The sequence below is a fragment of the Somniosus microcephalus genome, unplaced genomic scaffold (genome assembly GCF_052327205.1).
Source record: "Somniosus microcephalus isolate GS21.2 unplaced genomic scaffold, FLI_Smic_1.0 unresolved_chr1, whole genome shotgun sequence".
NCBI classification, from domain to species: Eukaryota; Metazoa; Chordata; class Chondrichthyes; order Squaliformes; family Somniosidae; genus Somniosus; species Somniosus microcephalus.
The window spans coordinates 31,350,960-31,372,405 of NW_028225179.1; the positions used below are offsets into that span (position 1 = coordinate 31,350,960).

At 44.9% G+C, this 21,446-nt stretch overlaps 1 protein-coding gene across 1 annotated transcript in view; it reads right to left on the reverse strand.

Annotated features, from left to right (window-relative positions):
- Window positions 1-229: 229 nt before the first annotated feature.
- The window catches only part of LOC147094563 (NACHT, LRR and PYD domains-containing protein 3-like), a 64,111-nt gene continuing 42,894 nt past the window's right edge, over window positions 230-21,446 (reverse strand). Inside the window, exon 5 of the mRNA XM_085974394.1 lies at window positions 230-2,019. Coding sequence (XP_085830520.1) covers window positions 245-2,019 — 1,775 coding nt within the window. The 3' untranslated portion in view covers window positions 230-244. The remainder of the gene's footprint in view (window positions 2,020-21,446) is intronic.

A 21,446-nucleotide genomic window follows, 5' to 3' on the forward strand; every position in this document is an offset into this window, starting at 1 on the left:
ACACCCGGCATTTGTGCAGTACGGGTCCCAGCCGCTGGAGTCCTTCACACTCAATGGAGCAACAACACAATCCGTGACTGTTCTACAATTCACCCAACAGTTAGAGACAAATAAACAGTTACCTCAACACCCGGCATTTGTGCAGTACGGGTCCCAACCGCTGGAGTCCTTCACACTGAATGGAGCAACAACACAATCCGTGACTGTTCTACAATTCACCCAACAGTTAGAGACAAATAAACAGTTACCTCAACACCTGGCATTTGTGCAGTATGGGTCCCAGCCGCTGGAGTCCTTCACACTGAATGAAGCAGCCTCCTAGATCGAGGTCTTTTATTGTATCACAGAGTCCAATGATGTGAGACAGGACCGCACAGTCAATCGGGGTCAATGTCAATCTATTAAATGTAAGTCTTTCCACAGATCCCACTGTTTGCCGAGCCAGTGCTTTATTCTGAGACTCAAACAGGTAGTGGAATGTGTTCAGGAGGTCCCTTTGACCAGTTTCACTCCCTGTGTCTCCAATCTGTCCTTCAATCTTCTCCTTCACCCAGTCAATCACTCGGCAGGTGGTTTGATGAAGAAATGGACCCAGAAACTCCTCCAGGGGCCGAGCTGCCTGTGGGGAGGAGAGACCAGCAACAAAACGGAGAAATATCTCAAATCGCCCATCTTCCTTGCTGTGGGCTTCTCTGAGGAGTTTCAGGATGTCCCCAGGATCTGGAGTCAGGAATTGTGCGAGTGCGGCTACAAACTCTTGGATGGTGAGGTGTGGGAATGTGTACACCACGCTCTGGACAGAATCATCTCTCTCCAAAAGTTCCATCATGAACCCAGACAGGAACTGGGAAGGTTGTAGATTGTACTTGACCAAATCTCCATTTCCAAACACAATCTTCTTCTCGGAGACTCCTGTGAAGGCCATCTCACCAAGCTTCAGTAACACATCACGGGGGCTTTCAATCTCTCGGCCATGGTTTTTCAGAATGTTGTAAATATAGTAGGAATATAGTTGGGTGATGGTCTTGGGAACTCGCTGATTCCTGTCTCTTTGTGTAAAGAAGGGGCCCAGTGACAGACCGAGGATCAAGCAGTAGGAAGGGTTGTAGCACATTGTGTACAGGATCTCGTTCTCCTCCACGTGTTTGAAAACAGCTGCTGCCACCGTCTGATCTTCAAAAAACTTGTTGAAATATTCCTTCCGTTCTTCACCAACAAATCCCAGGATTTCAGCCCAGACACTGATCTCAGCCTTTTCCAATAAATGTAATGCAGTGGGGCGGCTGGTCACTAGCACTGAACATCCTGGGAGCAGCTTGTGCTGTATTAAACTGTACACAATGTCAGACACTTCACACCAGTCTTCAGGATCTGTGCACCTGTGCTGAGGTTCAGTATTTCTCCGATTGTCAGCAAAATCGATCCTGTCCTTGAATTCATCCAAACCATCGAATATAAACAGCAATCCCTCTGGGTTCTTCCAGAGCTCCCTAAGAATATTCCCAAAGTAAGGATACTGATCCAGTATCAGATTCCTCAGGTTTATTCTACAGTTAATAGCGTTCAAATCCCGGAATTTAAAACTGAAAACAAATTGAAAGTTTGGGTATATTTTCCCAGTGGCCCAGTCATGAACAATCTTTTGTACCATTGTTGTTTTTCCAATCCCCGGGACTCCGCTCACTGCTCCTGAACTCCCAGGTTTGGATCGCTGGAAGATATCCATGATTTTCTGAAACAAACCCCCTCTCTGAGAAAAACAGCTGTGGAACAATTGATCAGTTCGGATTTTTTCCAGCTCTCCCCGGAGATGTTCCTCTCTCCACTCTTCATGGTCTCGGCCTCTTGCCAGCAGTTCATGTTCTACAAGTGTCCGATCTCGAACAGTAGAAATGACCGTTAGCTCAGCGTATCGATCAACCAGCTGGAAAATCTTAACCTTCTCCTTTATTAGGATAGTGTTCACTCTCAGTGTTTCAGTTTGTTCCCGGAGTGTTTCCTTGTGTTTCTGTTGAAGATCTTTAAAGAGAACAGACAGAAAGTGGTTCTCAGTATTTGCACTGACATAAAAACAACTTCTCAATGCCATTTCACTATTCAGTAAAATAACGCAAGATTAAACTGGCAATTTCGATAGAGATGTGTGTAGAAATTAAAACTCAGTTAGTAGCTGAGAACTGCTTCAAATCCTCACGTGATTCTAATATTTACTGGGAAATAGGGCAGAGGATATCAGTGGGATATGGACAGAGTGCGAATGGTCAAATGTACCAGTGCTTATGTATCAGACCTTGGGCAGGTTATCTGGGGCATTGTGTGAATTGGGACTGGGACAGACTGTGAATGGACGGATGTCCCACTGTTACTGTATCAGACCGTGGGCAGGTTATCTGGGGCATTGTGTGAATTGGGAGTGGGACAGACTGTGAATGGTCAAGTGTCCCACTGTTATTGTATCAGACCTTGGGCAGGTTATCTGGGGCAGTGTGAATTGGGAGTGGGACACACTGTGAATGGTCAAGTGTCCCACTGTTACTGTATCAGACCATGGGCAGGTTATCTGGGGCAGTGTGAATTGGGAGTGGGACAGACTGTGAATGGTCGTGTCCCACTGTTACTGTATCAGACCTTGGGCAGGTTATCTGGGGCATTGTGTGAATTGGGAGTGGGACAGACTGTGAATGGTCAAGTGTCCCACTGTTATTGTATCAGACCTTGGGCAGGTTATCTGGTGCATTGTGTGAATTGGGAGTGGGACAGACTGTGAATGGTCAAGTGTCCCACTGTTATTGTATCAGACCTTGGGCAGGTTATCTGGGGCATTGTGTGAATTGGGAGTGGGACAGACTGTGAATGGTCAAGTGTCCCACTGTTACTGTATCAGACCGTGGGCAGGTTATCTGGGGCATTGTGTGAATTGGGAGTGGGACAGACTGTGAATGGTCAAGTGTCCCACTGTTACTGTATCAGACCTTGGGCAGGTTATCTGGGGCACTGTGTGAATTGGGAGTGGGACAGACTGTGAATGGTCAAGTGTCCCACTGTTACTGTATCAGACCTTGGGCAGGTTATCTGGGGCATTGTGTGAATTGGGAGTGAGACAGACTGTGAATGGTCAAGTGTCCCACTGTTACTGTATCAGACCTTGGGCAGGTTATCTGGGGCATTGTGTGAATTGGGAGTGGGACAGATTGTGAATGGTCAAGTGTCCCACTGTTACTGTATCAGACCTTGGGCAGGTTATCTGGGGCACTGTGTGAATTGGGAGTGGGACAGACTGTGAATGGTCAAGTGTCCCACTGTTACTGTATCAGACCTTGGGCAGGTTATCTGGGGCATTGTGTGAATTGGGAGTGAGACAGACTGTGAACGGACAGATGTTCCACTCGGCGTTCTATTTAACCATTAACTGAGCTTCCGCCCCCATATCCTCCCCATCACAAAGTTTGCATACTTCCACCTCTGCCATATCCTCAGCCTCCACCCATTCCTCAGCTCAGCTGCAACCCTCATCCGTACTCCTCGTTACTTGCGGACTCGACTATTCCAATGGTCTCCTGGCTGACCTCCCACCTTATACCCTCCATAAACAAGCTCATTTAACACTCTGCTGCCCATATCCGAATTCGCATTAATCCGGTTTACCCATTACCCATGGGCTAAATTGGCTCCCGGTCAGGCAACATCTGGACATAAACATTCTCATTCTTATTTTCGAATTGCTCCATGTCCTAGCCCCCTCGTTATCTCTGTAACCTCCTGCAGCCACACAATCCTCCGAGCTAACTGTGCTCCTCCAATTCACGCCCCTTGCACATACCAGGTTTACATCGTTCCATCATTGGCGAATGTGCTTCAGCTGCCAGGACGCTGAGTGCAGGAATTAGCACCCTTATCCTTTCCCTCCCTGAACAAAAGGTTCACTGAGAATGTCTCAGGGTTTGGGCAGCTTATCCAGTGTATTGTGTGCACTGAGAGGGACAGACTGTGAATAGACAGGAGGTAGATTGCTATTGTTTCATGAATTGTGCAGGTTATCTGGGGTATTGTGTGCACAGAGAGGGACAGACTGAATAGACAGGAGGTAGATTGCTATTGTTTCATGAATTGTGCAGGTTATCTAGGGTATTGTGTGCACTGAGAGAGGGACAGACTGTGAATAGACAGGAGGTAGATTGCTATTGTTTCATGAATTGTGCAGGTTATCTGGGGTATTGTGTGCACTGAGAGGGAGAGACTGTGAATAGACAGGAGGTAGATTGCTATTTCATGAATTGTGCAGGTTATCTGGGGTATTGTGTGCACTGAGAGAGGGTCAGACTGTGAATAGACAGGAGGTAGATTGCTATTGTTTCATGAATTGTGAAGGTTATCTGGGGTATTGTGTGCACTGAGAGAGGGACAGACTGTGAATAGACAGGAGGTAGATTGTTATTGTTTCATGTATTGTGCAGGTTATCTGGGGTATTGTGTAGGTTATCTGGGGTATTGTGTGCACAGAGAGGGACAGACTGTGAATAGACAGGAGGTAGATTGCTATTTCATGAATTGTGCAGGTTATCTGGGGTATTGTGTGTACTGAGAGAGGGACAGACTGTGAATAGACAGGAGGTAGATTGCTATTGTTTCATGAACTGTGCAGGTTATCTGGGGTACTGTGTGCACTGAGAGGGGGACAGACTGTGAATAGACAGGAGGTAGATTGCTATTGTTTCATGAATTGTGCAGGTTATCTGGGGTATTGTGTGCACTGAGAGAGGGACAGACTGTGAATAGACAGGAGGTAGATTGCTATTGTTTCATGTATTGTGCAGGTTATCTGGGGTATTGTGTGCACTGAGAGAGGGACAGACTGTGAATAGACAGGAGGTCGATTGCTATTGTTTCATAAATTGTGCAGGTTATCTGGGGTATTGTGTGCACTGAGAGGGACAGACTGTGAATAGACAGGAGGTAGATTGCTATTGTTTCATGTATTGTGCAGGTTATCTGGGGTATTGTGTGCACTGAGAGAGGGACAGACTGTGAATGGACAGGAGGTAGATTGCTATTGTTTCATGAATTGTGCAGGTTATCTGGGGTATTGTGTGCACTGAGAGGGACAGACTGTGAATAGACAGGAGGTAGATTGCTATTGTTTCATGAATTGTGCAGGTTATCTGGGGTATTGTGTGCACTGAGAGAGTGACAGACTGAATAGACAGGAGGTAGATTGCTATTGTTTCATGAATTGTGCAGGTTATCTGGGGTATTGTGTGCACAGAGAGGGACAGACTGAATAGACAGGAGGTAGATTGCTATTGTTTCATGAATTGTGCAGGTTATCTGGGGTATTGTGTGCACTGAGAGGGAGAGACTGTGAATAGACAGGAGGTAGATTGCTATTGTTTCATGAATTGTGCAGGTTATCTGGGGTATTGTGTGCACAGAGAGGGACAGACTGAATAGACAGGAGGTAGATTGCTATTGTTTCATGAATTGTGCAGGTTATCTGGGGTATTGTGTGCACTGAGAGGGAGAGACTGTGAATAGACAGGAGGTAGATTGCTATTTCATGAATTGTGCAGGTTATCTGGGGTATTGTGTGTACTGAGAGAGGGTCAGACTGTGAAGAGACAGGAGGTAGATTGCTATTGTTTCATGAATTGTGAAGGTTATCTGGGGTATTGTGTGCACAGAGAGGGACAGACTGAATAGACAGGAGGTAGATTGTTATTGTTTCATGTATTGTGCAGGTTATCTGGGGTATTGTGTGCACAGAGAGGAACAGACTGTGAATAGACAGGAGGTAGATTGCTATTTCATGAATTGTGCAGGTTATCTGGGGTATTGTGTGCACTGAGAGAGGGACAGACTGTGAATAGACAGGAGGTAGATTGCTATTGTTTCATGAATTGTGCAGGTTATCTGGGGTATTGTGTGCACTGAGAGAGGGACACACTGAATAGACAGGAGGTAGATTGCTATTGTTTCATGAATTGTGCAGGTTATCTGGGGTATTGTGTGCACTGAGAGAGGGACAGACTGTGAATAGACAGGAGGTAGATTGCTATTGTTTCATGTATTGTGCAGGTTATCTGGGGTATTGTGTAGGTTATCTGGGGTATTGTGTGCACTGAGAGAGGGACAGACTGTGAATAGACAGGAGGTAGATTGCTATTTCATGAATTGTGCAGGTTATCTGGGGTATTGTGTGTACTGAGAGAGGGACAGACTGTGAATAGACAGGAGGTAGATTGCAATTGTTTCATGTATTGTGCAGGTTATCTGGGGTATTGTGTGCACAGAGAGGGACAGACTGAATAGACAGGAGCTAGATTGCTATTGTTTCATGAATTGTGCAGGTTATCTGGGGTATTGTGTGCACAGAGAGGGACAGACTGAATAGACAGGAGGTAGATTGCTATTGTTTCATGAATTGTGCAGGTTATCTGGGGTATTGTGTGCACTGAGAGGGACAGACTGTGAATAGACAGGAGGTAGATTGCTATTTCATGAATTGTGCAGGTTATCTGGGGTATTGTGTGCACTGAGAGAGGGTCAGACTGTGAATAGACAGGAGGTAGATTGCTATTGTTTCATGTATTGTGCAGGTTATCTGGGGTATTGTGTGCACTGAGGGAGGGTCAGACTGTGAATAGAGAGGAGGTAGATTGCTATTGTTTCATGTATTGTGCAGGTTATCTGGGGTATTGTGTGCACTGAGAGAGGGACAGACTGTGAATAGACAGGAGGTAGATTGCTATTGTTTCATGTATTGTGCAGGTTATCTGGGGTATTGTGAAGGTTATCTGTGGTATTGTGTGCACTGAGAGGGACAGACTGTGAATAGACAGGAGGTAGATTGCTGTTGTTTCATGAATTGTGCAGGTTACCTGGGGTATTGTGTGCACTGAGAGGGACAGACTGTGAATAGACAGGAGGTAGATTGCTATTGTTTCATGAATTGTGCAGGTTATTTGGGGTATTGTGTGCACTGAGAGAGGGATAGACTGAATAGACAGGAGGTAGATTGCTATTGTTTCATGAATTGTGCAGGTTATCTGGGGTATTGTGTGCACAGAGAGGGACAGACTGAATAGACAGGAGGTAGATTGCTATTGTTTCATGAATTGTGCAGGTTATCTAGGGTATTGTGTGCACTGAGAGAGGGACAGACTGTGAATAGACAGGAGGTAGATTGCTATTGTTTCATGAATTGTGCAGGTTATCTGGGGTATTGTGTGCACTGAGAGGGAGAGACTGTGAATAGACAGGAGGTAGATTGCTATTTCATGAATTGTGCAGGTTATCTGGGGTATTGTGTGCACTGAGAGAGGGTCAGACTGTGAATAGACAGGAGGTAGATTGCTATTGTTTCATGAATTGTGAAGGTTATCTGGGGTATTGTGTGCACTGAGAGAGGGACAGACTGTGAATAGACAGGAGGTAGATTGTTATTGTTTCATGTATTGTGCAGGTTATCTGGGGTATTGTGTGCACAGAGAGGAACGGACTGTGAATAGACAGGAGGTAGATTGCTATTTCATGAATTGTGCAGGTTATCTGGGGTATTGTGTGCACAGAGAGGGACAGACTGTGAATAGACAGGAGGTAGATTGCTATTGTTTCATGAATTGTGCAGGTTATCTGGGGTATTGTGTGCACTGAGAGAGGGACAGACTGTGAATAGACAGGAGGTAGATTGCTATTGTTTCATGTATTGTGCAGGTTATCTGGGGTATTGTGTAGGTTATCTGGGGTATTGTGTGCACTGAGAGAGGGACAGACTGTGAATAGACAGGAGGTAGATTGCTATTTCATGAATTGTGCAGGTTATCTGGGGTATTGTGTGTACTGAGAGAGGGACAGACTGTGAATAGACAGGAGGTAGATTGCTATTGTTTCATGAATTGTGCAGGTTATCTGGGGTACTGTGTGCACAGAGAGGGACAGACTGTGAATAGACAGGAGGTAGATTGCTATTGTTTCATGTATTGTGCAGGTTATCTGGGGTACTGTGTGCACAGAGAGGGACAGACTGTGAATAGACAGGAGGTAGATTGCTATTGTTTCATGTATTGTGCAGGTTATCTGGGGTATTGTGTGCACTGAGAGAGGGACAGACTGAATAGACAGGAGGTAGATTGCTATTGTTTCATGAATTGTGCAGGTTATCTGGGGTATTGTGTGCACAGAGAGGGACAGACTGAATAGACAGGAGGTAGATTGCTATTGTTTCATGAATTGTGCAGGTTATCTGGGGTATTCTGTACACTGAGAGGGACAGACTGTGAATAGACAGGAGGTAGATTGCTATTTCATGAATTGTGCAGGTTATCTGGGGTATTGTGTGCACTGAGGGAGGGTCAGACTGTGAATAGACAGGAGGTAGATTGCTATTTCATGAATTGTGCAGGTTATCTGGGGTATTGTGTGCACTGAGAGAGGGTCAGACTGTGAATAGACAGGAGGTAGATTGCTATTGTTTCATGTATTGTGCAGGTTATCTGGGGTATTGTGTGCACTGAGGGAGGGTCAGACTGTGAATAGACAGGAGGTAGATTGCTATTGTTTCATGTATTGTGCAGGTTATCTGGGGTATTGTGTGCACAGAGAGGAACAGACTGTGAATAGACAGGAGGTAGATTGCTATTTCATGAATTGTGCAGGTTATCTGGGGTATTGTGTAGGTTATCTGGGGTATTGTGTGCACTGAGAGAGGGACAGACTGTGAATAGACAGGAGGTCGATTGCTATTGTTTCATAAATTGTGCAGGTTATCTGGGGTATTGTGTGCACTGAGAGAGGGACAGACTGTGAATAGACAGGAGGTAGATTGCGATTGTTTCATGAATTGTGCAGGTTATCTGGGGTATTGTGTGCACTGAGAGAGGGATAGACTGAATAGACAGGAGGTAGATTGCTATTGTTTCATGAATTGTGCAGGTTATCTGGGGTATTGTGTGCACTGAGAGGGAGAGACTGTGAATAGACAGGAGGTAGATTGCTATTTCATGAATTGTGCAGGTTATCTGGGGTATTGTGTGCACTGAGAGAGGGTCAGACTGTGAAGAGACAGGAGGTAGATTGCTATTGTTTCATGAATTGTGAAGGTTATCTGGGGTATTGTGTGCACTGAGAGAGGGACAGACTGTGAATAGACAGGAGGTAGATTGTTATTGTTTCATGTATTGTGCAGGTTATCTGGGGTATTGTGTGCACAGAGAGGAACAGACTGTGAATAGACAGGAGGTAGATTGCTATTTCATGAATTGTGCAGGTTATCTGGGGTATTGTGTGCACTGAGAGAGGGACAGACTGTGAATAGACAGGAGGGAGATTGCTATTGTTTCATGTATTGTGCAGGTTATCTGGGGTATTGTGTAGGTTATCTGGGGTATTGTGTGCACTGAGAGAGGGACAGACTGTGAATAGACAGGAGGTAGATTGCTATTTCATGAATTGTGCAGGTTATCTGGGGTATTGTGTGTACTGAGAGAGGGACAGACTGTGAATAGACAGGAGGTAGATTGCTATTGTTTCATGAACTGTGCAGGTTATCTGGGGTACTGTGTGCACAGAGAGGGACAGACTGTGAATAGACAGGAGGTAGATTGCTATTTCATGAATTGTGCAGGTTATCTGGGGTATTGTGTGCACTGAGAGAGGGACAGACTGTGAATAGACAGGAGGTATATTGCTATTGTTTCATGAATTGTGCAGGTTATCTGGGGTATTGTGTGCACTGAGAGGGGGACAGACTGTGAATAGACAGGAGGTAGATTGCTATTGTTTCATGAATTGTGCAGGTTATCTGGGGTATTGTGTGCACTGAGAGAGGGACAGACTGTGAATAGACAGGAGGTAGATTGCTATTGTTTCATGAATTGTGCAGGTTATCTGGGGTATTGTGTGCACTGAGAGAGGGACAGACTGTGAATAGACAGGAGGTCGATTGCTATTGTTTCATAAATTGTGCAGGTTATCTGGGGTATTCTGTGCACTGAGAGAGGAACAGACTGTGAATAGACAGGAGGTAGATTGCTATTGTTTCATGTATTGTGCAGGTTATCTGGAGTATTGTGTGCACTGAGAGAGGGACAGACTGAATAGACAGGAGGTAGATTGCTATTGTTTCATGTATTGTGCAGGTTATCTGGGGTATTGTGTGCACAGAGAGGGACAGACTGTGAATAGACAGGAGGTAGATTGCTATTGTTTCATGAATTGTGCAGGTTATCTGGGGTATTGTGTGCACTGAGAGAGGGACAGACTGTGAATAGACAGGAGGTAGATTGCTATTGTTTCATGAATTGTGCAGGTTATCTGGGGTATTGTGTGCACTGAGAGAGGGACAGACTGTGAATAGACAGGAGGTAGATTGCTATTGTTTCATGAATTGTGCAGGTTATCTGGGGTATTGTGTGCACTGAGAGAGGGACAGACTGTGAATAGACAGGAGGTAGATTGCTATTGTTTCATGTATTGTGCAGGTTATCTGGGGTATTGTGTGCACTGAGAGAGGGTCAGACTGTGAAGAGACAGGAGGTAGATTGCTATTGTTTCATGAATTGTGAAGGTTATCTGGGGTATTGTGTGCACAGAGAGGGACAGACTGTGAATAGACAGGAGGTAGATTGTTATTGTTTCATGTATTGTGCAGGTTATCTGGGGTATTGTGTGCACAGAGAGGAACAGACTGTGAATAGACAGGAGGTAGATTGCTATTTCATGAATTGTGCAGGTTATCTGGGGTATTGTGTGCACTGAGAGAGGGACAGACTGTGAATAGACAGGAGGGAGATTGCTATTGTTTCATGAATTGTGCAGGTTATCTGGGGTATTGTGTGCACTGAGAGAGGGACACACTGAATAGACAGGAGGTAGATTGCTATTGTTTCATGTATTGTGCAGGTTATCTGGGGTATTGTGTAGGTTATCTGGGGTATTGTGTGCACTGAGAGAGGGACAGACTGTGAATAGACAGGAGGTAGATTGCTATTTCATGAATTGTGCAGGTTATCTGGGGTATTGTGTGTACTGAGAGAGGGACAGACTGTGAATAGACAGGAGGTAGATTGCTATTGTTTCATGAATTGTGCAGGTTATCTGGGGTATTGTGTGCACAGAGAGGGACAGACTGTGAATAGACAGGAGGTAGATTGCTATTGTTTCATGTATTGTGCAGGTTATCTGGGGTATTGTGTGCACTGAGAGATGGACAGATTGTGAATAGACAGGAGGTAGATTGCTATTGTTTCATGAATTGTGCAGGTTATCTGGGGTATTGTGTTCACTGAGAGGGAGAGACTGTGAATAGACAGGAGGTAGATTGCTATTTCATGAATTGTGCAGGTTATCTGGGGTATTGTGTGCACAGAGAGGGACAGACTGTGAATAGACAGGAGGTAGATTGCTATTGTTTCATGTATTGTGCAGGTTATCTGGGGTATTGTGTGCACAGAGGGACAGACTGAATAGACAGGAGCTAGATTGCTATTGTTTCATGAATTGTGCAGGTTATCTGGGGTATTGTGTGCACAGAGAGGGACAGACTGAATAGACAGGAGGTAGATTGCTATTGTTTCATGAATTGTGCAGGTTATCTGGGGTATTGTGTGCACTGAGAGGGACAGACTGTGAATAGACAGGAGGTAGATTGCTATTGTTTCATGTATTGTGCAGGTTATCTGGGGTATTGTGTGCACTGAGGGAGGGTCAGACTGTGAATAGACAGGAGGTAGATTGCTATTGTTTCATGTATTGTGCAGGTTATCTGGGGTATTGTGTGCACTGAGAGAGGGACAGACTGTGAATAGAGAGGAGGTAGATTGCTATTGTTTCATGTATTGTGCAGGTTATCTGGGGTATTGTGTGCACTGAGAGGGACAGACTGTGAATAGACAGGAGGTAGATTGCTATTGTTTCATGTATTGTGCAGGTTATCTGGGGTATTGTGTGCACTGAGAGGGACAGACTGTGAATAGGCAGGAGGTAGATTGCTATTGTTTCATGTATTGTGCAGGTTATCTGGGGTATTGTGAAGGTTATCTGTGGTATTGTGTGCACTGAGAGGGACAGACTGTGAATAGACAGGAGGTAGATTGCTGTTGTTTCATGAATTGTGCAGGTTACCTGGGGTATTGTGTGCACTGAGAGGGACAGACTGTGAATAGACAGGAGGTAGATTGCTATTGTTTCATGAATTGTGCAGGTTATTTGGGGTATTGTGTGCACTGAGAGAGGGATAGACTGAATAGACAGGAGGTAGATTGCTATTGTTTCATGTATTGTGCAGGTTATCTGGGGTATTGTGTGCACAGAGAGGGACAGACTGAATAGACAGGAGGTAGATTGCTATTGTTTCATGAATTGTGCAGGTTATCTAGGGTATTGTGTGCACTGAGAGAGGGACAGACTGTGAATAGACAGGAGGTAGATTGCTATTGTTTCATGAATTGTGCAGGTTATCTGGGGTATTGTGTGCACTGAGAGGGAGAGACTGTGAATAGACAGGAGGTAGATTGCTATTTCATGAATTGTGCAGGTTATCTGGGGTATTGTGTGCACTGAGAGAGGGTCAGACTGTGAATAGACAGGAGGTAGATTGCTATTGTTTCATGAATTGTGCAGGTTATCTGGGGTATTGTGTGCACAGAGAGGAACAGACTGTGAATAGACAGGAGGTAGATTGCTATTTCATGAATTGTGCAGGTTATCTGGGGTATTGTGTGCACAGAGAGGGACAGACTGTGAATAGACAGGAGGTAGATTGCTATTGTTTCATGAATTGTGCAGGTTATCTGGGGTATTGTGTGCACTGAGAGAGGGACAGACTGTGAATAGACAGGAGGTAGATTGCTATTGTTTCATGTATTGTGCAGGTTATCTGGGGTATTGTGTAGGTTATCTGGGGTATTGTGTGCACTGAGAGAGGGACAGACTGTGAATAGACAGGAGGTAGATTGCTATTTCATGAATTGTGCAGGTTATCTGGGGTATTGTGTGTACTGAGAGAGGGACAGACTGTGAATAGACAGGAGGTAGATTGCTATTGTTTCATGAATTGTGCAGGTTATCTGGGGTACTGTGTGCACAGAGAGGGACAGACTGTGAATAGACAGGAGGTAGATTGCTATTGTTTCATGTATTGTGCAGGTTATCTGGGGTACTGTGTGCACAGAGAGGGACAGACTGTGAATAGACAGGAGGTAGATTGCTATTGTTTCATGTATTGTGCAGGTTATCTGGGGTATTGTGTGCACTGAGAGAGGGACAGACTGAATAGACAGGAGGTAGATTGCTATTGTTTCATGAATTGTGCAGGTTATCTGGGGTATTGTGTGCACAGAGAGGGACAGACTGAATAGACAGGAGGTAGATTGCTATTGTTTCATGAATTGTGCAGGTTATCTGGGGTATTGTGTGCACTGAGAGGGGGACAGACTGAATAGACAGGAGGTAGATTGCTATTTCATGAATTGTGCAGGTTATCTGGGGTATTGTGTGCACTGAGGGAGGGTCAGACTGTGAATAGACAGGAGGTAGATTGCTATTTCATGAATTGTGCAGGTTATCTGGGGTATTGTGTGCACTGAGAGAGGGTCAGACTGTGAATAGACAGGAGGTAGATTGCTATTGTTTCATGTATTGTGCAGGTTATCTGGGGTATTGTGTGCACTGAGGGAGGGTCAGACTGTGAATAGACAGGAGGTAGATTGCTATTGTTTCATGTATTGTGCAGGTTATCTGGGGTATTGTGTGCACAGAGAGGAACAGACTGTGAATAGACAGGAGGTAGATTGCTATTTCATGAATTGTGCAGGTTATCTGGGGTATTGTGTGCACTGAGAGAGGGACAGACTGTGAATAGACAGGAGGTAGATTGCTATTGTTTCATGAATTGTGCAGGTTATCTGGGGTATTGTGTGCACTGAGAGGGGGACAGACTGTGAATAGACAGGAGGTAGATTGCTATTGTTTCATGAATTGTGCAGGTTATCTGGGGTATTGTGTGCACTGAGAGAGGGACAGACTGTGAATAGACAGGAGGTAGATTGCTATTGTTTCATGTATTGTGCAGGTTATCTGGGGTATTGTGTAGGTTATCTGGGGTATTGTGTGCACTGAGAGAGGGACAGACTGTGAATAGACAGGAGGTAGATTGCTATTGTTTCATGAATTGTGCAGGTTATCTGGGGTATTGTGTGCACTGAGAGAGGGACAGACTGTGAATAGACAGGAGGTAGATTGCTATTGTTTCATGAATTGTGCAGGTTATCTGGGGTATTGTGTGCACTGAGAGAGGGATAGACTGAATAGACAGGAGGTAGATTGCTATTGTTTCATGAATTGTGCAGGTTATCTGGGGTATTGTGTGCACTGAGAGGGAGAGACTGTGAATAGACAGGAGGTAGATTGCTATTTCATGAATTGTGCAGGTTATCTGGGGTATTGTGTGCACTGAGAGAGGGTCAGACTGTGAAGAGACAGGAGGTAGATTGCTATTGTTTCATGAATTGTGAAGGTTATCTGGGGTATTGTGTGCACTGAGAGAGGGACAGACTGTGAATAGACAGGAGGTAGATTGTTATTGTTTCATGTATTGTGCAGGTTATCTGGGGTATTGTGTGCACAGAGAGGAACAGACTGTGAATAGACAGGAGGTAGATTGCTATTTCATGAATTGTGCAGGTTATCTGGGGTATTGTGTGCACTGAGAGAGGGACAGACTGTGAATAGACAGGAGGGAGATTGCTATTGTTTCATGAATTGTGCAGGTTATCTGGGGTATTGTGTGCACTGAGAGAGGGACAGACTGTGAATAGACAGGAGGTAGATTGCTATTGTTTCATGTATTGTGCAGGTTATCTGGGGTATTGTGTAGGTTATCTGGGGTATTGTGTGCACTGAGAGAGGGACAGACTGTGAATAGACAGGAGGTAGATTGCTATTTTCATGAATTGTGCAGGTTATCTGGGGTATTGTGTGTACTGAGAGAGGGACAGACTGTGAATAGACAGAGGTAGATTGCTATTGTTTCATGAATTGTGCAGGTTATCTGGGGTATTGTGTTCACTGAGAGGGAGAGACTGTGAATAGACAGGAGGTAGATTGCTATTTCATGAATTGTGCAGGTTATCTGGGGTATTGTGTGCACAGAGAGGGACAGACTGTGAATAGACAGGAGGTAGATTGCTATTGTTTCATGTATTGTGCAGGTTATCTGGGGTATTGTGTGCACAGAGAGGGACAGACTGAATAGACAGGAGCTAGATTGCTATTGTTTCATGAATTGTGCTGGTTATCTGGGGTATTGTGTGCACAGAGAGGGACAGACTGAATAGACAGGAGGTAGATTGCTATTGTTTCATGAATTGTGCAGGTTATCTGGGGTATTGTGTGCACTGAGAGGGACAGACTGTGAATAGACAGGAGGTAGATTGCTATTTCTTGAATTGTGCAGGTTATCTGGGGTATTGTGTGCACTGAGAGAGGGTCAGGACTGTGAATAGACAGGAGGTAGATTGCTATTGTTTCATGTATTGTGCAGGTTATCTGGGGTATTGTGTGCACTGAGAGAGGGACAGACTGTGAATAGAGAGGAGGTAGATTGCTATTGTTTCATGTATTGTGCAGGTTATCTGGGGTATTGTGTGCACTGAGAGGGACAGACTGTGAATAGACAGGAGGTAGATTGCTATTGTTTCATGTATTGTGCAGGTTATCTGGGGTATTGTGTGCACTGAGAGAGGGACAGACTGTGAATAGGCAGGAGGTAGACTGCTATTGTTTCATGAATTGTGCAGGTTATCTGGGGTATTGTGTGCACTGAAAGAGGGACAGACTGTGAATAGGCAGGAGGTAGATTGCTATTGTTTCATGTATTGTGCAGGTTATCTGGGGTATTGTGTGCACTGAAAGAGGGACAGACTGTGAATAGACAGGAGGTAGATTGCTATTGTTTCATGTATTGTGCAGGTTATCTGGGGTATTGTGAAGGTTATCTGTGGTATTGTGTGCACTGAGAGGGACAGACTGTGAATAGACAGGAGGTAGATTGCTGTTGTTTCATGAATTGTGCAGGTTACCTGGGGTATTGTGTGCACTGAGAGGGACAGACTGTGAATAGACAGGAGGTAGATTGCTATTGTTTCATGAATTGTGCAGGTTATTTGGGGTATTGTGTGCACTGAGAGAGGGATAGACTGAATAGACAGGAGGTAGATTGCTATTGTTTCATGAATTGTGCAGGTTATCTGGGGTATTGTGTGCACAGAGAGGGACAGACTGAATAGACAGGAGGTAGATTGCTATTGTTTCATGAATTGTGCAGGTTATCTAGGGTATTGTGTGCACTGAGAGAGGGACAGACTGTGAATAGACAGGAGGTAGATTGCTATTGTTTCATGAATTGTGCAGGTTATCTGGGGTATTGTGTGCACTGAGAGGGAGAGACTGTGAATAGACAGGAGGTAGATTGCTATAGTTTCATGAATTGTGCAGGTTATCTGGGGTATTGTGTGCACTGAGAGAGGGTCAGACTGTGAATAGACAGGAGGTAGATTGCTATTGTTTCATGAATTGTGCAGGTTATCTGGGGTATTGTGTGCACTGAGAGAGGGTCAGACTGTGAATAGACAGGAGGTAGATTGCTATTGTTTCATGAATTGTGAAGGTTATCTGGGGTATTGTGTGCACTGAGAGAGGGACAGACTGTGAATAGACAGGAGGTAGATTGTTATTGTTTCATGTATTGTGCAGGTTATCTGGGGTATTGTGTGCACAGAGAGGAACAGACTGTGAATAGACAGGAGGTAGATTGCTATTTCATGAATTGTGCAGGTTATCTGGGGTATTGTGTGCACAGAGAGGGACAGACTGTGAATAGACAGGAGGTAGATTGCTATTGTTTCATGAATTGTGCAGGTTATCTGGGGTATTGTGTGCACTGAGAGAGGGACAGACTGTGAATAGACAGGAGGTAGATTGCTATTGTTTCATGTATTGTGCAGGTTATCTGGGGTATTGTGTAGGTTATCTGGGGTATTGTGTGCACTGAGAGAGGGACAGACTGTGAATAGACAGGAGGTAGATTGCTATTTCATGAATTGTGCAGGTTATCTGGGGTATTGTGTGTACTGAGAGAGGGACAGACTGTGAATAGACAGGAGGTAGATTGCTATTGTTTCATGAATTGTGCAGGTTATCTGGGGTACTGTGTGCACAGAGAGGGACAGACTGTGAATAGACAGGAGGTAGATTGCTATTGTTTCATGTATTGTGCAGGTTATCTGGGGTACTGTGTGCACAGAGAGGGACAGACTGTGAATAGACAGGAGGTAGATTGCTATTGTTTCATGTATTGTGCAGGTTATCTGGGGTATTGTGTGCACTGAGAGAGGGACAGACTGAATAGACAGGAGGTAGATTGCTATTGTTTCATGAATTGTGCAGGTTATCTGGGGTATTGTGTGCACAGAGAGGGACAGACTGAATAGACAGGAGGTAGATTGCTATTGTTTCATGAATTGTGCAGGTTATCTGGGGTATTGTGTACACTGAGAGGGACAGACTGTGAATAGACAGGAGGTAGATTGCTATTTCATGAATTGTGCAGGTTATCTGGGTATTGTGTGCACTGAGGGAGGGTCAGACTGTGAATAGACAGGAGGTAGATTGCTATTTCATGAATTGTGCAGGTTATCTGGGGTATTGTGTGCACTGAGAGAGGGTCAGACTGTGAATAGACAGGAGGTAGATTGCTATTGTTTCATGTATTGTGCAGGTTATCTGGGGTATTGTGTGCACTGAGGGAGGGTCAGACTGTGAATAGACAGGAGGTAGATTGCTATTGTTTCATGTATTGTGCAGGTTATCTGGAGTATTGTGTGCACAGAGAGGAACAGACTGTGAATAGACAGGAGGTAGATTGCTATTTCATGAATTGTGCAGGTTATCTGGGGTATTGTGTGCACTGAGAGAGGGACAGACTGTGAATAGACAGGAGGTAGATTGCTATTGTTTCATGAATTGTGCAGGTTATCTGGGGTATTGTGTGCACTGAGAGGGGGACAGACTGTGAATAGACAGGAGGTAGATTGCTATTGTTTCATGAATTGTGCAGGTTATCTGGGGTATTGTGTGCACTGAGAGAGGGACAGACTGTGAATAGACAGGAGGTAGATTGCTATTGTTTCATGAATTGTGCAGGTTATCTGGGGTATTGTGTGCACTGAGAGAGGGATAGACTGAATAGACAGGAGGTAGATTGCTATTGTTTCATGAATTGTGCAGGTTATCTGGGGTATTGTGTGCACTGAGAGGGAGAGACTGTGAATAGACAGGAGGTAGATTGCTATTTCATGAATTGTGCAGGTTATCTGGGGTATTGTGTGCACTGAGAGGGGGTCAGACTGTGAAGAGACAGGAGGTAGATTGCTATTGTTTCATGAATTGTGAAGGTTATCTGGGGTATTGTGTAGGTTATCTGGGGTATTGTGTGCACTGAGAGAGGGACAGACTGTGAATAGACAGGAGGTAGATTGCTATTGTTTCATGAATTGTGCAGGTTATCTGGGGTATTGTGTGCACAGAGAGGGACAGACTGTGAATAGACAGGAGGTAGATTGCTATTGTTTCATGAATTGTGCAGGTTATCTGGGGTATTGTGTTCACTGAGAGGGAGAGACTGAATAGACAGGAGGTAGATTGCTATTTCATGAATTGTGCAGGTTATCTGGGGTATTGTGTGCACTGAGAGAGGGACAGACCTCGAATAGACAGGAGGTAGATGCTATTGTTTCATGAATTGTGCAGGTTATCTGGGGTATTGTGTGCACAGAGAGGGACAGACTGAATAGACAGGAGGTAGATTGCTATTGTTTCATGTATTCTGCAGGTTATCTGGGGTATTGTGTGCACTGAGAGAGGGACAGACTGAATAGACAGGAGGTAGATTGCTATTGTTTCATGAATTGTGCAGGTTATCTGGGGTATTGTGTGCACTGAGAGAGGGACAGACTGAATAGACAGGAGGTAGATTGCTATTGTTTCATGAATTGTGCAGGTTATCTGGGGTATTGTGTGCACTGAGAGGGACAGACTGTGAATAGACAGGAGGTAGATTGCTATTTCATGAATTGTGCAGGTTATCTGGGGTATTGTGTGCACTGAGAGAGGGTCAGACTGTGAATAGACAGGAGGTAGATTGCTATTGTTTCATGTATTGTGCAGGTTATCTGGGGTATTGTGTGCACTGAGGAGGGTCAGACTGTGAATAGACAGGAGGTAGATTGCTATTGTTTCATGTATTGTGCAGGTTATCTGGGGTATTGTGTGCACTGAGAGAGGGACAGACTGTGAATAGAGAGGAGGTAGATTGCTATTGTTTCATGTATTGTGCAGGTTATCTGGGGTATTGTGTGCACTGAGAGGGACAGACTGTGAATAGACAGGAGGTAGATTGCTATTGTTTCATGTATTGTGCAGGTTATCTGGGGTATTGTGTGCACTGAGAGAGGGACAGACTGTGAATAGGCAGGAGGTAGATTGCTATTGTTTCATGTATTGTGCAGGTTATCTGGGGTATTGTGAAGGTTATCTGTGGTATTGTGTGCACTGAGAGGGACAGACTGTGAATAGACAGGAGGTAGATTGCTGTTGTTTCATGAATTGTGCAGGTTACCTGGGTATTGTGTGCACTGAGAGGGACAGACTGTGAATAGACAGGAGGTAGATTGCTATTGTTTCATGGATTGTGCAGGTTATCTGGGGTATTGTGTGCACTGAGAGAGGGATAGACTGAATAGACAGGAGGTAGATTGCTATTGTTTCATGAATTGTGCAGGTTATCTGGGGTATTGTGTGCACAGAGAGGGACAGACTGTGAATAGACAGGAGGTAGATTGCTATTGTTTCATGAATTGTGCAGGTTATCTGGGGTATTGTGTGCACAGAGAGGGACAGACTGTGAATAGACAGGAGGTAGATTGCTTTTGTTTCATGTATTGTGCAGTTATCTGGGGTATTGTGTGCACTGAGAGGGACAGACTGTGAGAAGACAGGAGGAAGATTGCTATTGTTTCATGAATTGTGCAGGTTATCTGGGGTATTGTGTGCACAGAGAGGGACAGACTGTGAATAGACAGGAGGTAGATTGCTATTGTTTCATGTATTGTGCAGGTTATCTGGGGTATTGTGTGCACTGAGAGAGGGACAGACTGTGAATAGACAGGAGGTAGATTGCTATTGTTTCATGAATTGTGCAGATTATCTGGGGTATTGTGTGCACTGAGGGACAGACTGTGAATAGACAGGAGGTAGATTGCTATTGTTTCATGAATTGTGCAGATTATCTGGGGTATTGTGTGCACTGAGGGACAGACTGTGAATAGACAGGAGGTAGATTGCTATTGTTTCATGTATACATAGATACATAGAAGATAGGAGCAGGAGTAGGCCATTCGGCCCTTCGTGCCTGCTCCGCCATTCGATGAGATCATGGCTGATCCTTTAATTCAGTATCCCGTCCCCGCCTTCTCTCTGTAACCCTTAACCCCTTTTGCCCGTAGAAATATATCTAATTCCCTCTTAAATATATTTAATGAGCTGGCGTACACTGCCCTCTGTGGCAATGAGTTCCACAGGTTCACCACTCTCTGAGTGAAGAAATTCCCCCTCATCTCTGTCCTAAATGGTTTAGCCCTTATCCTTAAATTATGTCCTCTAGTTCTGTTCTCACCCGCCAAGGGAAACATTCCTTCTGCATCCAGTCTGTCTAGACCTGTCAGAATTTTATACACTTCTATGAGGTCCCCTCTCAATCTTCTAAACTCCAGTGTGTACATCCCTAAACTACATAGTCTCTCCTCATAGGTCATTCCCGCCATTCCTGGTATCAGCCTGGTGAATCGCCGCTGCACCCCCCTCCATGGCAAGAACATCCTTCCTCAGATGAGGCGACCAAAACTGTACACAGTACTCGAGGTGTGGTCTCACCAGTGCCCTGTACAGCTGCAGCAAGGTATCCCTGTTCCTGTATTCTAACCCTTTTGCTATGAAGGCCAGCATACCGTTTGCCTTCTTGACCGCCTGTTGCACCTGCATGCTCGCCTTCAGTGACTGTGTACAAGAACACCCAGGTCTCTCTGTACTTCCCCCTCTCCCAATCTATTGCCATTTAAATAATAATTTGCCCTCCCGTTCCTGCACCCAAGGTGGATAACTTCGCACTTGTCCACATTATAGTGCATCTGCCATTTATCCGCCCAATCGCCCAGTCTGTCCAAATCGCTCTGGAGCTTCCTGGTCTCTTCCTCTGAGCCCACCCCCCCCTCCTAGTTTAGTGTCGTCTGCAAATTTGGAAATGCTGCATCCGACTCCCTGATCCAGGTCATTAATGTAAATTGTGAACAGCTGGGGGCCCAGGACAGATCCCTGTGGTACCCCACTTGTTACTGCCT